Source organism: Eretmochelys imbricata, chromosome 5 (genome assembly GCF_965152235.1).
Source record: "Eretmochelys imbricata isolate rEreImb1 chromosome 5, rEreImb1.hap1, whole genome shotgun sequence".
In the NCBI taxonomy this organism is placed as follows: domain Eukaryota; kingdom Metazoa; phylum Chordata; order Testudines; family Cheloniidae; genus Eretmochelys; species Eretmochelys imbricata.
In genome coordinates this window covers 25,112,212-25,129,511 of record NC_135576.1, presented here as the reverse complement: position 1 = coordinate 25,129,511, position 17,300 = coordinate 25,112,212, and the positions used below count along the sequence as shown (strand labels likewise).

At 39.5% G+C, this 17,300-nt stretch overlaps 1 protein-coding gene across 1 annotated transcript in view; it reads right to left on the bottom strand.

Annotated features, from left to right (window-relative positions):
- Positions 1 to 1,058: 1,058 nt before the first annotated feature.
- The window catches only part of SPEF2 (sperm flagellar 2), a 36,307-nt gene continuing 20,065 nt past the window's right edge, over positions 1,059 to 17,300 (bottom strand). The window contains exons 7-10 of the mRNA XM_077816245.1: positions 15,686 to 15,902; positions 9,255 to 9,443; positions 8,056 to 8,243; positions 1,059 to 2,052 (exon numbers count right to left, since the gene is read on the bottom strand). Coding sequence (XP_077672371.1) covers positions 1,830 to 2,052; positions 8,056 to 8,243; positions 9,255 to 9,443; positions 15,686 to 15,902 — 817 coding nt within the window. The 3' untranslated portion in view covers positions 1,059 to 1,829. The remainder of the gene's footprint in view (positions 2,053 to 8,055; positions 8,244 to 9,254; positions 9,444 to 15,685; positions 15,903 to 17,300) is intronic.

The window sequence follows — 17,300 nt, the reverse complement described above, 5'->3', positions numbered from 1 at the left end:
GGGTTCTCAATCTTGTGCTGTCCTGCATAGATCATGCACTTCTTTCATCAACACTGATTTTATTTCTGTTTGCTCTCTGTTCAAATGTCTGTAACCAATCTGACTTGCTAAAGGATCCTAGTGAATAGTGACTATGCTCTGTTTGAACCAATGAGTTATTGTACATTACATCACTTGAATATAATGCAAACAGTTAAAAAATTGCTATCCTAATTATTAATGACTATTTTTGCATAAGCTCAATATGTATTTAAAACAAAGTTCTATTGCTGTCTGTCCTAATTCAGTACATGACTGCTGTGTTGATTGGCCTGTTAAGAGTTACGAAATTACTTTATTTTTTTAAATTAATATTTATTATTCAAAACATATATAACATTCCATAAATTTGCCTGGCATTTTAAACAGATATTAAAGCTATGGTCATTAACTTGCCATTTACTTATTACAAGTTAATTGCAAGTTAATTCAAAACTGAATTGAGAACACCAAATGTTTGGTGACAAGGAATGGAATAGGGAAGTAGGACTGGAAACCTAGAGGTGACTTTCCTTTACTCTAAGGTCCCTTTATCCCACTTGCAATGTAAGGAGGCCTTAAAGGGTGAATAAATTAAATTTACATCAGTTTTAACGTCCTGCATTCTCCCAGAGTGGTGTAAAGAGGCCTTAATGTAAACGAGACTCTGGCCCAAAGACTTATTATGCCATTACTAAATCTCAACCTTCTAGCTTCCTCCCTTCTTCCTTCCTCACAGAGTATATTTGTCTTTGCTCTTCTAAGGAAGGTTTTCAAATTTATCATACATGTTAATGCTGTATGAACAGGTATCTTGTAAATAACTGTCAGTTGGCAAAGAACATACTCAAAGATTGAAAACAAAATAAACTGAGCTGTCAGACATACACCACACCAACCCCTAACAAAAGTTGACTACTTACTGCAAAAGAATATGTACCAATTGGTTCAGGATGTGGGTAAAAAGCACATATCGTGTGGTAATCATTTCTCAAACAACAAAGACAGAAATACAAGTTATTTACAATGATTGTGCTATATTATACTAAACAGACTGTCAGAAAAGATTCAAAGCATAAAAGCTTCTTTTTCAAACCAGAGAAAAAATAATACTGAATTGGGGGGAAATAACTATGTAGTGTACTTTGGCCAAAGCAGTTCAACATTCTTACTTCAATTTTCAATTGTTAAATTACATTGTGTTCTAAAACTGCAGGAAACAGATTATAGGATCAGAAAAATTGTCACTTAGATTATTACAGCATGGTTATAACAATACCAGCCATCTCTCAAAACTTCTTTTTTAAAATGTTGTCTTATTAAAATAAACGGATCTCCAAATATAAAATTCCACTACAAAGGTTTAAATCACAAATTGTTGCATATAGTATATACAGGACTACCAGATTTTGTAACAGGCACTGTTTTTATTTAGTTGGGGTTTTTTTTTGCTGACTGTTTTGTGTTACATTTTCTAATGTGGTGGCATTAACTACAATTTAATTTCCACTTAAAAATAATTGCACTGAAATTTCATATGTTGTAGTTATGTATTCTTGATAGTAACATCAGCTGTTCATATACAGTATGAAATGTGTTACTGCACTCAAGGCCAAACAAGGATTAAGATTTTCAGGGTTGCACAGGCTTTCAAATGCCAGCAATAGAAAATATTATTTACTCCCACACCAATATGGAGTTAATGTGAAAACATCTGTAACTACATGAACATTTATATCTAATTCTATCATCATAAACTGTCAAAAAACTCCACACAAATGTATTATAACATTACAAAAAATTGTCAGCAATCATGAGTAAACAAGGTGCATTTTCTTCCATTCTGCCATGCCAGTTAGGGGTACCTTATATTCATCATAATCTGTCTCATCTAGCAAATTCATTTTATCCAACTCTACAAGTTGTTCTGGGGTTGGCTCAGTTGGCAAAGGTTCAATCAACGCTTGTTCATATACTGGATTTCCATTAAAAAAAAGTTCTTTCCAATCACGCATCAGTTTAATTGGAATTAGGCTGCAGAAACAAAAACAAACCAAATTAGTTGTCAAACCAAACTAACAAGTCAGCTATTTTGAGAATTATGGACCCAATTCTGCACCAAACACGCAGCAGAAGTAAACAGGCTCTACACTAGAACATCTGTGGGATTTGGGATGAAGATAGAGCCCTCCCTAAAGGCTGTACCCAACCTCCTCTGCAGCTGCTGTGATAGACACAAGGGCCGCTGTATCTCCACATATGTGCCAGTGTGCAGTATTTGGTTGGTGAAACTGTGTAGTAGCAAATCTATTGTCTCTGCCCCTCTCCCACTCCAAAACTTATATTCTCACTGCGGAAGGACTTATTGCAGGATCTGTGGAGATGTACCCTAGGCTACACAAGAGATGTGGACTCCACATCCCTTCTGCAGTTTTTCTGCACTCAGCGCCTTCCGCACCAACAAAAGGAGGGTGGCAAGAGCTGTCCAGAAATGCCTACTGTACATGCTGATACTAGTTTATGATCATATAAGTAATTCAACCTAATTATGTTCCATTAGAAAAGAAAGGTATTTATAGAAAATAGCAAATCAAAGTAGATATAAACAAGGAAAAAGTGTTTTTATTACTAAAGATAAAACAAAGAACCTGAACACATCATATGGAGTAATTCCATAGCTGCTAAAATCAACAAGCTGAGCAACATCAGGAGCACAAACAGCCTGTATTCAACAGGTGTGCTCAAATTGAAACGGAGTTGTATTATTATCAAAATACATATGAGTACCTTTTAATTATCTTGCACTTTGTATTTTAAAAAAACCAGCTGTGATTTAATTATATGCCATAAAAGGGCACAACTATAAAATTGCTAGCAAAACAGCATCATCATTTTAGAACAACTTCATCTATTTGAATGTTCTTCTTTTTAACTACAGATCTGAGATAACTGAGTGTTATGCTATAAATATACTTTGCACATAATACTTTTGAACACTGAAAATAATACTGTTTGCATCTTGCACAAGGAAATGCATGGAAATACTGACAAAATTTACCTCCTGTGGCAGTGAGGATGCTGATACAATCTTGATCTGTATATGTATTTGAAATACCTATATGGTGTATTCACCACTCAGTTCACATATGTTTTATACTAATTTACATTGGAGTCATGGCTGTACATTGACAAGGAAATCACGCACAAAATGCGAATGTCTTGTTGAATATTGCAATGCTGAAATACGATTCATATTAAACATCTACTGCGCCATAATATATATTTGCACATTTTTTCTTTAATAACCTTTTGCTCTTAATCTTCTAACATAACAGTTATTCTTTAAAGGCAATGGAGTTTTAGATTTATATTCCTGGGGTGAAATCTTCACCACCACTCTAGCCCCTTTTTGCAGTGTAAAAAGGCTGGAACAACATAAGGGAGCCCTTAAAGCCCCAGATCTGATCAGGGGAGGTTTCCCCTGGGACAGACACTGTGGAGACAGCTGCAAGACTGCTCTCCGAGGATCATCTCACAAGCTCTGATGCAGGGGGCATGTCAGGGGTGGGCCACAATCTGTGGAGATTCTAAGCAGAGCAGTGGTCCTTAGGGCAGCCCAGGAAAGTTGCTGTAATGTAAACAAGCCCCCAGGGTTGTCTAAGTTATGCTATGGGCCATCCAGCCACTGGAGCACCCTAGGATTGGGAGGGCACAAAGATTTAAGCAACTTTAGCCTCCCCCTACTCCTGACCTGTGAGTTCTGTGCTGTGCCTCTTAGAGGACTTTTTTGCTTCTCGATGTAGAGAGAAAAATATGAAATTCATAAGAAGGACATCTTATAAAACTTATACATTATTCATATTTTCACAGTATAAGACTATTAATTCCAATTATACTGAAATGCAGTGGCCTCAGCCTAGGTACAGGGATACCCTACAGTGAGAAAAACAGACATTCAGTCCTCTCCTGGTCCTATCAATTATTCGATTCTCTGAATTCTCATAGTTTCTAAAGTGCTGATATGCACAATAATTGTATAGTTATTTCTTAATAATCATACAGTATGTTAATCTATGTACTCTGTCTCAATAAAAATCATAGTGCAGGGCTCTGCGTAATCACTGTATAGTTATTTTTCAGGTTTCAGAGTGGTAGCCATGTTAGTCTGTATCAGCAAAAACAACAAGGAGTCCTTGTGGCACTTTAGAGACTAACAAATTTATGTGGGCATAAGCTTTCGTAGGCTAAATCCCACTTCATCAGATGCATGGAGTGGAACATACAGTAGGGAGGTATAAATACACAGCATATGAAAAGATGGGAGTTGCACTGACCCTCCCACTTGATCAACTCCCATCTTTTCATATGCTGTGTACTTATTCCTCTCTATTGTATGTTCCACTCCATGCATCTGATGAAGTGGGATTTAGCCCACGAAAGCTTATGCCCACATAAATTTGTTAGTCTCTAAAGTGCCACAAGGACTCCTAGTTGTTTTAGTTGTTTTTCAATGTCTCTCAAGAAGAGCTGTACTGATCTGTAAGGAGAAAAAGGAGACGAGAGAGGGAAATGAGAAGGTGAGGCAAAAGAAGGGGAGAGCACTTTCACACTTACATAATGCAGGAAGGATCAAAAATATTTTAAAACATATTACCTTTCAGCAGTTTGACAGTTCATGTTATTTGTGGGCTTTCCCCCTACTTTCCCTTAAAAACTGAATATTTATTTTAAAATTTCAGTACAAAAAGATCAATAACCACCTGAAGTTGTACCTTGTTAACTCATTATTAACCATCTCCTGGGTTAAGGTTAGCTAACAGTGATTCCTTCAGGGAGATGGGTTGAGGATCCCTATTAGGTAAACAATGACAAACACTGCCTTCCCAAAAACCAGTATCTGCTCTTGATACCATGTCATGAAAATGGTGGTTTTTGAAGGTAGCCTAATTCAGTAGCCTTAAAGATTTCAAATAAAGGCACATTGCTTATACATGTTGTGGAAGCTGCTATCCCCTTAATTAAGTGAGCCCTGTCCAACCATCTCATAACATGACTGAATGCACAATATTATCCACTTAAACAGGCTTTGAGCCAAGATGGGCTGACCCTTAGATTTTTCTCTGAAAGCCACAAAAAGGTTCCACTCTCTGAATTGCTTACTCATATGCTAGTACTGTTTGCATGAGAGTTAGAACATTAAACATGTTGTCCTGAACAATTCAAATTTGCATTATATTCACTTTGCAGTTTCAGATGCATGCAGTATTATTTCAGACTGTCACAGAACGTGTTGTCCCTTTCGAAGCAGGCCTAAGTCCAGTTAAAGCCTTTTAAGATCAGCTTTCTGTGGGTTGTACTCCTCAGATGGATTGTGTGACTGCAGGTTACAGCAAAGCCTACTATGGAATGGAACAGGACTATATACAATCGCTTCTTTTCGCAATAGTGAGAGAAGGCTGGAGGGTGTAGCAGCTTGCTGTAGAGATGCTCCTAGGTGGACCAAACTGAGTTGTAGACCAAGATTGCCACTATTGAACAATAGTGTTCCCAGAGGTCAGGGAGCTGAAGCAGGAGAAGGAGAGGGGCTGTGGCCAGAAGCCAGTGACAGGGCCTAAGGAAAGTCCTAAAGGCAGGCAGGAGAAGGAACTGGCAAGGAGTAAGAGTATGACTGAAAAGAGTATGAGCCATGGACTAAGGAGTGCTAAAGGTTTCCGGACCAAGGAGAAAGCAGGGGAAGAAAAAAGTATGACAAGGAAGTAACAGAGAAGGCAGGAGACTCAGTGAGAAAACTAGCTCTCTCTTGTCTAGAGGTCCCAGGCCAAAGCTTCTGGAGAGGATAAGGGGAAGTTCTCCTTTACTTTCCTCCTTCAAGTGGAGAAGACCACAATATACCCTGGAGAAAGGCCTGTTTAGCCCAGTAAAGATAAAGGATTACTGAGGACTACACTGAGTGCGGCTGAAAGATTTGTTTCGCCTGTGGCAGGAGAAGTCTATCAGTGAAGCCAGTACAGAAAGCTGAAGAACTGTGGACCAGGGAGTGGCAAAGAACTGTTGTGGAATCCTAGCTATTAAGGAGAAGGACTTAGCTAAGGATGGGTGATGTTTTTGGTTTTGTTTTTTTGCAGAAGTCTTTTGTTTTGCACTTTTATTTGTCTTCAAAAGGGAGGAATATTTGACTTGACCAGAGGGCCAAACTGCCACTTCACTGAAGCACCCAGCTACCTGAAAGCAAGGGGAAACTGAAGCACCAGTCTGATGGGAAACAAAGGCATGGCAGTATCTAATGCCAGACCAGGTAGGAAAACCTCTTACAGTCCTAAAGCATTAAGTTGTGATTTCTTGACTTCTTAAATGGTTGCTGTTCCACCCTACAGGTGGGTCCGTTGCTGATGTGAGGGAAGTAATTTGTAAAGTACACATTGAACCTAATGCCTTTTCACCTGAAGGATCTCAAAATGCTTTGCAAACTTACTTCTATTAGAGCTGTCAAATTATTTTTAAAAAGATAATTGTGATTAATTGCAGTTTTAAGTGCACTGTTAAACAATAACAGAATACTATTTATTTAAATACTTTTGGATATTTTCTACCTTTTCAAATATATTGAGTTCAATTACAACACAGAATACAAGGTGTACAGTGCTCACTTTACATTATTTGTCATTACAAATACTTGCACTGTTCATAGAATCATAGAATATCAGGGTTGGAAGGGACCTCAGGAGGTCACCTATTCCAACCCCCTGCTCAAAGCAGGACCAATCCCCAATTTTTGCCCCAGATCCCTAAATGGCCCTCTCAAGGATTGAACTGACAACCCTGGGTTAGCAGGCCAATGCTCAAACCACTGAGCTATCCCTCCCCCCTGTTTATAGGGAAATAGTATTTTTCAATTCACTTCATAAAAGTACTGTAGTGCAATCTCTTTATCATGAAAGTGCAATTTACAAATGTAGAATTTATTTTTTCATAATTGCACTCAAAAACAAAACAATGCAAAACTTCAGAGTCTACAAGTCCTCTCAGTCCTACTTCCTATTCAGCCAATCGCTAAGACAAACAAGTTTGTTTACATTTATGGGAGATAGTGCTGCCAGCTTCTTATTTACATTGTCACCTGAAAATGAGAACAGGTGTATGGCACTTTTGTAGCAGGCGTTGCAAGGTGTTTATGTGCCAAATATGCCAAACATTTGTATTCCCCTTATGCTTTGACCTCCATTCCAGAGGACATTCTTCAATACTGAGGATGGGTTTTGCTCGATAACATACCAAATGTTATGTAACCAAAAAACAAAAATAAAAAAAAATCTACATTTATAAGTGGCACTTTTACAGTAAAAAGATTGCACTACAGCACTTGTATGAGGTGAATAGAAAAATACTATTTCTTTTGTTTATATACTTTTACAGAGCAAATATTTGTAATAAAATATAAAGTGAGCACTGTACACTGTATTCTGTGTTATAATTTCAATCAATATTTGAAAATATAGAAAAACATCCCAAATATTTATAATAAATTTCAATTGGTATTGTATTACTGTTTAACAGTGCAATTAAAACAGTGATTAATCACAATTCATTTTTTTAATCAAGTTAATTTGTTTTGTGGTAATCACTTGAGTTAACAGTGATTAATTAACAGCCCTACTGTACATATAAAGTACATTGTGATCCTTTAGAACAAAAGGTTGTACTACAAATATAATATTTTATTATTATTATTAATACTTCATGTGCAAAAAATGTGAAAATATTGAAAAGTATTTCCAGTTTAAAGTAAATAATACTGTGAAGTTGGGATTAATTTTTCCATAGTAACATTAGCTCCAGTACATTGAATATGAGAAACAGAACTCATGATTATATAATAACCTTTTAAATTATATGCTTGTTTTCAATATTAACTACAACTGTAAAGCAGGGCATTCACAAGGGAACATATTTAATGAAATAACGTATCTGATTAATTTTCCTTTCCTTGTATTCTGTTTCTTATATATTTCTTTTCTCTGACTTCTGAAATTTACTTACTTGTTCGTCAACATTCGATATTCTCCTGTTTTGGTTGACAGATCAATAATTTGGTTAATCACTTCCCAACACATGGAATAATGCTTTTTATATCGAGCCTCCGCTCTTTCAGCAGCAATTTTCTCATGTAGGTCTCTTTCTTTGCAAATATGTTCCTCATAATCATTTTTTTCTTGTTTTGCAAGAGCCTAAGGATTTTTTTTCAAAAGCAAACTTTTAAATTAGATTGGAAATTAACTTGCACTGGCATAGCAATAAAAAAAAGTTTAAAGATTACTCTAAGCATTTTTAAAAAGACTATGAACTTGAGTCAAGAATTGAAAACATTTTTATCAGATTCATTAATCAAATGATATATAGCAGGTAATAACAAATTAAGACCTGCAGAAGCTTGAATACAACCTCTGAAGACTCTGTAAGTCCCTGCTTTTTGCAAAATTGTTACTAATATACTGAAGTAAAGGAGCAAAAGGTTACTTCTCCCATAGCAAGTAAAAAAAAAATTTCAGTGATTTCTGAAAAAAATGCCATTTTAACCTTAAAACTTGGAGAGAGTACATTTGCTATTCATGAAGAACAGTCATGCAGACACTGAGTGAAATCCTGGTCCCAGTATAGTCAATACCAAAACCCCTCTCAAAAGTCAATTGGGCCAGGATTTCAGCCATTAAATACATTTTAGAAGGTCTGGCACACAATTTAAACAGCAAGGGCCTAATCTGCAAAGAATTAAGACAAAGATACCGATGCTATTTGAACTTTAGAACCCCCACCTTCCAAAATTTTTGCACATAAATCGGAAAGGAGGAACAGCAGCTTGGCTATCAGCACTCCCAAGGGCACAGTGGGCCCTGGTGGTCAGGAGGTGTAATTCTGGAGAATCCCTGATCAATACCTATAGACTCCTGGATGCATGAGATTCCTAATGAGAATTAATGACTGGGGGGAAGATAGAATGAGGGGACGGGGCTAGAAAGGGTGAATGCCATGCCCTGCTGTACGCATAACATTTGGCATAACATCTCATTCGGACTTAGGCTCCCAAGTGCTTAAGTCACTTTTGAAAATGAGACAGGCTCCTAAGTCACTTAGGCCTTGCAACACTGGCTGGGCAATACCTGAATACCTTTAAAAATCTGGGCTCATGTATGGGAGGTAGACACAGCTCTGCACAATATATTGAATAATTAATCTTTTACCGCCTCTCTGTCAAGAGCTTCTTGGAACTCTTTCAGTCGTCTTTCTTCATACTGTTTTTCTCTGAAAATTCTGTTCTGCCATAGCACTTCTTTTTCATGCCGAACATGCATGAGTTGCACAGCAATCCTCCGCTCCTGCTGGGACTGTCTCATTAATCGACTAATAAGTTGCTCTTCCCGGTAAGCCTCCTAAAAAAATAAAATATTGTAAACTATGCTAAATAGTGATTAACTATTTCATGGATTAGTGTTAGAAAATTCTATACTCTCAATATAAAATGTTTATTCAAAATAGCATGACAGTCTTCATCTATGCCTATTTAACATACATAGCCTAAAACATACATTTCTATTTATGATGCTATCAGTAATATAATATAGTTATGGTCTTATCAAGTAATACATAACCACTTAAAAATCTTTTAATGAGATACTCAACAGAAATAAATTTTCTTAAAATTTTGGCAGCTAACATTAATTTTAACACAGACTGAAGAAAATACTATGTACAGACAATTTTGATATGACTTTTCTGTGCTTCAAATAATTCTCTCTTTCTAGTTGTAGTGATGCTCACTCCCCAACAACTAGTCCGAGTTTCCCTTTCTTCCCCAAACCCCATCCTACAACTCATATCCAGTCCCAGTTCTCACCCTCTGAAGGTTCCTTGTCCTAATCTACTCCCTTGACATGAAAAAAGAAAAGGAGTACTTGTGGCACCTTAGAGACTAACCAATTTATTTGAGCATGAGCTTTCGTGAGCTACAGCTCACTTCATCGGATGCATACCGTGGAAACTGCACATCCCCTCTGCTTTTTATTCAGGCAGCTTCCTCCCTCACAGTAGAGTGGGGGCATTGAGTACAGGTGACTCTCCATTCTAGTGGTGGACCTGGCCCCAAGATAGCCTGCATCAGCCTGGAGCTTAATTGCAAGGAAAGTCCTGCTCAGCCCTGAGCTGAAGCATGCCTAGTACAGATGGATGGAGTACTGTAGTAGCCATATCAGTCCCAGGACTTTAGAGAGACAAGATGTATGAGGTAATATCTTTTATTGGACCAACCTGTCACCAACAGAAGTTGGTCCAATAAAAAAAAATCACCTAACCCACCTTGTCTCTCCAGTTACAGATGGAATCTTTCAAGAAGATCTAGCAAGTCTCTAGTGAGTATGTGTGGACTGCAATTTTTTAAAGTCTTATAATGACAAATTTGGGTGGATTTTCACAGGGATGGCAACAAGCAGATCCCTGACACAAAGGCACACAACTCCTCCTTTTCCCTCCCCTAAATGCTAAATTGTTGCAAAAATAAGTCAGCCTGATGTAGATGCCCAGCCTGTAAAATTTCATCCCAAACAGTTAAAGATGGTAAAATTATAATAGGAAGTGTCAGGCAACTGCCTATTATAAATGTTAAGAAAAAAATCATAAAGGAAAAGGAGGACTGATTTTCTGTTTCTCCTTATTATCCTACTTAATTTAGGAATTTAAGGAGGGTTTAGGAGTTTGTCCTTGTTAAATACAGTGGCAACCAAAGTTTGTAGTATCTCCTCATTGACATGCTTACATTTTCAGCTTCTTTCTGCCCCTCCTCTGTTCTTATGAATTCAGATCTCTGAACTAAAATTTAAACTTCAAAACTTTTCAGCTGCTTCTGCAGCCCAGGCACTGCACTTTGAGTGAAAGTTGCAGTTTGCCTTTGAAGTCCCATTGTCCTGTGGAAGGGCTTGAAAGGGAAATCACAGATTACCTCTGCAGCCCAGACACCTGCTCCAGAAGCAACGTACAGCTTTAAAGTTTAGTTTAGAGAACTGTAATTGGACCTTGTCTAAGAGTCCCAATTCAGTTTCTTCAGAAAAGAGGAGAGGAGTGGAGAAAGAGGCTAGAGGAGAAAACTGGAGCACCCACAGGGAAAAATTAGCGGGTGCTCTGCACCCACTGGCAGCCAAGCTCCTCGCCTCCTTCTCCTCCCGCCAGCACACCGCACCTCCACTCCTCCCCCTCCCTCCCAGGGCTTCCTGACTCCCGTCCTCCTAACAGCTGTTTGGCGGTGCTAAGGACTTTCCGGGAAGGAGGGGGAGGAGACGGAGAAGAGGCAGGGCAGAGGTGGGGTGGGAAAAGGTAGGGTAGGGCGGGGCGGGGACTTTGGGGAAGGGGTGGAATGGGGGTGGGGCCAGGGCAGATGCGGGGCAGGGGCAGGGCTGGTCGAGGGAGAGGGGGAGTTGAGCACCCACCAGGCAGATACCAGAAAATATTTGGAGCAGAAGCCCTGACCTCTGAATTCCCTTGGAACCTCCTCTATTGCTCAAGCTTCTACAAGGGACTGAATCTCTGATTTTAACAAGCTTTCATGAAAGAGTCCCTAAATCAGGAAGAGGGGGTTGGATGGAGGAAGGGTTTCAAACTGAATAGAATAACCATGTTTTAACAAGGCATACATTTTAATGGTGAAGGTAATTAACCACTGGAACAATTTACTAAGGGCTATGGCAGATTATCCATCGCAGGCAATTTTTAAATATAATCAAGATTAGATGTTTTTCTCAGAAACTTCTTGTAGTTCAGACAGGAATTGTTTCAGAGAAGTTCTATAAGCTGTGTTTTGCAGATGGTCAGTCTAGATGATCACCATGTTCCCTTTTGTAGTCTCACCCTCAGAACACACAGAAATGCAGAGAGAAGAGGTGGGAGGGACACATGCGAGTACAACAGGCACTGAGCTGCACCTACTGGTGCATCCCATGAGTGGGAATATGCAGAGGACACTCAATAAAGAATTTGTCTTGTTCACGTTTGACACAATTTTGAAATGATTGCACGGTACGATACATAGTCATAAATCACACAGGTGACATTTACTATGTTTCTAAGGCTTCATTCAAGTAGTCATTTTAAGGGTGCCAATACCTGTAGCCTACAGATTGAGTGGGAGGGTTAATCTATGAAAATAGAAACCTCTCAAGCTTCCTGAGGTTTCAGTAGCATAGTTGGTTATTGCACTTTCCCCTTTGAAAGTTGGCTGACATTTCTGCAGACCTGGGTATAATCACAATTTAATTTAAAATTACTGCAGAGGTGTTATTTTAGCTCCATTCCACCTAATCAGAAAACTGTTAATCAGCTGAATGATTCTATTCAAAGTAGACCCAGAACTAGAATAGCAGTGGTGTTGCTGGTCAAAACTGAGGTGTCTTGGCAGCACACAGTGCCGGACCTGCAGGACTGAAGTCAGGGGCGGGGGAAGGAGTTGCCATTGACTTAAATTGGTGCAGGATCAAGCCCACTTTGTGGAAACTTGTACAGCACTTACTTACTTAACCGGCTTCTTATCAACACTTGTAGCCTCTCCCTTTCTTAAGCACCAAATTCAACACAGCAATTAATAGGAAAAAATGTAGCACAATGTAGGAAGAATTAAAACCCATCAAAGCCTAAATGTGAAAGGAGACCTAAAATAAGATACAGGACAAAATCATAACTTCAGTTTTATATTGCAGCATTTCTAAAAATCCATAGTAAAACTCAGAATCACTAAGTCATTGTAGAAAAGATACAATAGGTTCTTAAACAACAGATGGCTTTGTAATGGTGCTCATTTGAGAAAATGTATGATAAGAGGCTTAAAATTATATCTATTTGGGACAACAGTGGCATCCAGTGGCCAAACACATTAATTCTATATATTACTACACATATTTCATGTATTACTATATTTCTATCTGCATCTTTAATTTAAAGATGAATGGGGCAGCTTCATGCTGCTTTATTTACATTGTCATCACCATGAAAGGAGACGCACAGAACCCTGAACTCAGGTCTTCGCATGAAAGGCACTACTTCTTCAAAGACTTATACAAGTGCTTAACTTCACGCACTATGGCTAGTCCCATACAACAAGTGTAATATCACATGGGTATATGGTCAGTGTAGAATAAATATAAAACTATAAAATTAAAGTTACTTTAAGTTTGGTGAAAGAAATATATGTGTTGTAAAGAAAGGTCATAACTAGCAAGTGAAAGAAAGGCCTTGAAAATAATGAGTTATAAGGCCAGAAGGAACAAAATAGGGAGGATGTGTGGTTCAAAAAAATAATTAATGAGATAAGGGAAAGTTTCTAAAAAGATAGCTTCTGTCTGATAGGGGAAACTGCAGGTTGTTTTAAATAATCTGTCTTTAAAAGACCCAAATATACAGAGGCTATAAAAATAAAAGACTCAATAATAATGTTTGTGGAACTGGAATCATTTCAGAGAATGCTATCATGGGATGGAGGTCCTGGACTTCAATCTCATACCTAGCAGCCTAAATTTGGCCTCCTATCCTTCCCTATGTCATTGTTACAACATGTACCACAAACACAGGCTCCTCCCCAGCACTACAAATAAGTCTGTCAGGATGTCTCGAGAGATCTGCAATCTTCACATCTGGCAGACAAGTCATCATGTGGTTCTCCTGGTCATTGCAAACCCAGCTATCTAGGTTTCTAATGATCAAATCCCCCATTATTATTACCCATCTCATCCTAATAACTGGAGTTCCCTCCCACGAAGAGGTATTCTCAGTGCAAAAAGATACCATGACATCATCTGGAAGGAGGATCCCAACTATGGGATCATTTCCCTCCGCTCCACTTTGATGTTTTCCGTTCCTGAGACTTTCATCCTCCTTAACAGCACAGAGGCTGTCAGACTTGGGGTGGGACTGCTCTCCTGTGTCCCGGAAAGTTTCATCTATGTACCTCTCTGTCTCCCTTAGCTCCTCCAGTTCAGCCACTCTGGTCTCCAAAACCCATACGCAGTCTCTGAGGGACAGGAGCTCCTTGCATCAAATGCACACATATGCCACCGGCCCATAAGGCAGGCAATCATACATGCTGCATTCAGTGCAATAAACTCTGTTTCTGGACTTCTGCCTGCATTCTCTTTTTACTCCTGCAGTTCTTTCCTTTCTTGTTGTTTTTTTTTTTATTGGGAGTATTTATTGCCTTAAGTTTAAAGAATATTAATGAAGTGTATCTAGCCCTCCCACCCCCACTCTAAACTCCTTCGCAAAACTCCCCGGTTAACTGCTCCTGGTCACTAGCTCCTCTGGTCACTTAGGAGTGGGCTTTTTAAACCCCTTGTCTCACTGTGTAGCCCTGCCCCCGGTTAAGGGTTGATGGGTACTAAAGGATCAAAGCCTCACTAAGAAACTCTCAGCCTTGCCCAGCAGGCTGATAGCTCAGTACACAGTCCCCCAAACAAACAGACCACGCTATATACTTCAGTCAAGCAGCAAACACACACACTAAGGACAACAAACTCACCCCAACTCTGAGGCTAAATAAACTTGAGGGGGTTGTGGGGATTAAGGGGAGTAACTGCAAAACCCATTTTGAGACACAGCATTCCCCTCCACAAAGCCAGCCATCTTTGTCTGCTCCCTACCCCTTACCAGCACATAGATCTTGTGCTTAATTTGTGCAAGGACTTGCCAGGGCTGAGCCTCTGCACCGCTAGGCTTGGCAGTTCATAGCCCTGGCAGCTCTGGGCTTGCCGCATCGATTATGAAAGTAAAAAAATTGCTTGAGCCCCAGCACCTCTTTCATTACAAATTAAGCACTGCCCAGATCTAAGATCCGGCTAACTCTAATGCAGCCATGCAAGAGGTTTGGGGAATCCTTGCCTCCCCCTACTTCCCCGCACAGCCACTTTAGAAAGTCACAATCTAGTCCTAAATATTTAACAACTTTTACTGAATGCACAAAAGAAAGATTTTAATCATTTAACTTCATTATTATCTGTTTTAAACTTACCAAGTGACTATGCCTCTTTGAGAGCTAGCCATGTATAAAGTTTGAAATTTTTAAGTTCAACCATTTTTGGGGGGCCAGATCTTCAGCTGGTGTAAAACATCTTAGCTTCATTGACTTCAGTTGAACTTCAATGACAGCTTTCACAATTTGAGGATTTAGTATAATTATTTCTCTCTATATATAGCTATATATTTATAGATATAATTTTTCTCCATTTACCTAATAAAAACATCTGAACAGAGTTTGTTCAAAGCCCCCCAAAACAGAAATATCACCTGAGGACTAAGATCAAACATGCAAAGTTCCAGCACACCAGTGACTTCCCACTTGATATTCCCAGCTTCCCAACATCATTACATGCTATAGCAAAACATTTGCCTCTTAGGACTGCTGCAGTAAATCACCCTGACTGCTACCATCATGTAAGAGAAATGTGACATAAGGATGACATCTCTAGGTTTTTGAATTATAAAAAGTCGAGCTCTTTCTGTAATTCTGGGTGAAAAAATCAGATAGCTAAAGACTGCTGTAAGGGTGCAATTAAACAACAAATTGTTATTTTATTTTTCCATTTAGATACTTGCAAATTGGTAATTCTGCATGCGAGACAGCACATCGGCACAAATACCTCACCTCTTGTGCTTCGTGGGCTATTAGCTGTTCCATTAACATCTTCCGTCGTCTTTTTTCTCGTTGCTCCCGGGCAAAACTGTCTTCCTCTAGACGTTTTTGAATTTTTCTTATATATTCATCATCTGAATAAGTGCTCAATAATTCAGTAGTTCTCTGGGCTGTGGTGTCTGGAGCTGTTATGTCTAATTCCTGTATCTGCAAGGTGTCCTGTACAGTGCTAAGAAAATACATGTTGAACATCAAAAGAACGGCTACTTAACCTTACACTAAGTGTGATTCTTCAAGAGGTGTTGTCAATGTGGATTCCACTCTTGGTCACATGAGCCACATGCATATGAGTTTGAATTATTTTGGCCACTGGTGTCAGTTAGGTCCACACCTGCACCCTAAATGTCCTTGTGTCCCCCATTTGAGGGCTTAGCAGGCCCAACCATTCCCTTGCCAGTACAGAATCCCAGAGGATTAGGACTACACAGGATTGAAGAAGGGTGGGTCATGGAATCAAAATGGAAAACACATCTCAAAGAACCACCGTTTTCGGTAAGGCTAGTGACCATTCTTCTTCCTTTGAGGGATTGTCCATACGTATTCCACTCTTGGTGACTAACAAACAGTTGTCTACTTGGAGGTGGGTAGTAGGATCAGTCTCAAAGAGTCTACCAAACAGTAGTGTCTTGTAAATGTAGTGTCCAGTAGTGTCTTGTAAATGTAGCTGCCCTACAGATTTCAGAATTAAGGACATTCTTCAAACAGGCAGCAGAGGCTGCCTGAGATCTGGTGGACTTGGTACATCCTGTCAGCTCACTTGGATGTGGCCAAATGGATGCTGATGTGCGCTACAGATCTTTTGAGGTGCCACCTTTTGAGGTGCCAACCATCCTTTGTTTATAGGCATGGTAAGCCTGCCAGGTACAGAAGGGTACATGATGTCCAGAGTTTGTGAGTTTTCGCCTGCACCATTTCTAATCTGAGCCTGCTGGGCTCTGATTGGCTGCTTCCATGTAGCCTCTCTAGGCAGGCCTAGAGGACCCATCTTCACTGACCCTTTCCTAAAGCGCAGTGTAGTAGGACCACAGGGCTTGTATAGCTAAAGTCTCTGCCAGGAGGAATAAGGCTGATAAGATATGAGTACTGGAGCGAGGGACTGACAGTGAGGGAGGGATACCAAGAAGGATGTTCCCTGTGAAACCTAGGTTGTTTCCTACCATAGACAGATACCTCTCCAGAGACTCTTCCTGATTTCCATTGTGCTACCTAAGGAAGAAGAGTATGGGGGGAAGGGGAGCAGTTTCTATTATACCCCACTGTGGGCAAAGAAAAGGACTACACGAGGGAGGGGCCATCCTGTCAGGAGCTCCCTGGCTCTGTTGTGCTTTCCTTAACTAGGTAGGGAGTGAAATTGGTACCAGAAATACCTCCTTAACATTCTGTGGCTGGTGACTTAGTTCTCATCACCCTAAACCTTTCAAGGAAAGTAGACTCTGGTACTGGACCCCAAAATAAATCACTCATACCATATGTTCCCTGGATACCAACATAGTAGGTATTGATACACTGGGCACCAAGGAACATGCTTCCAAGGTTGCCTATACAGTACCAAAGGATTTGTACAGTG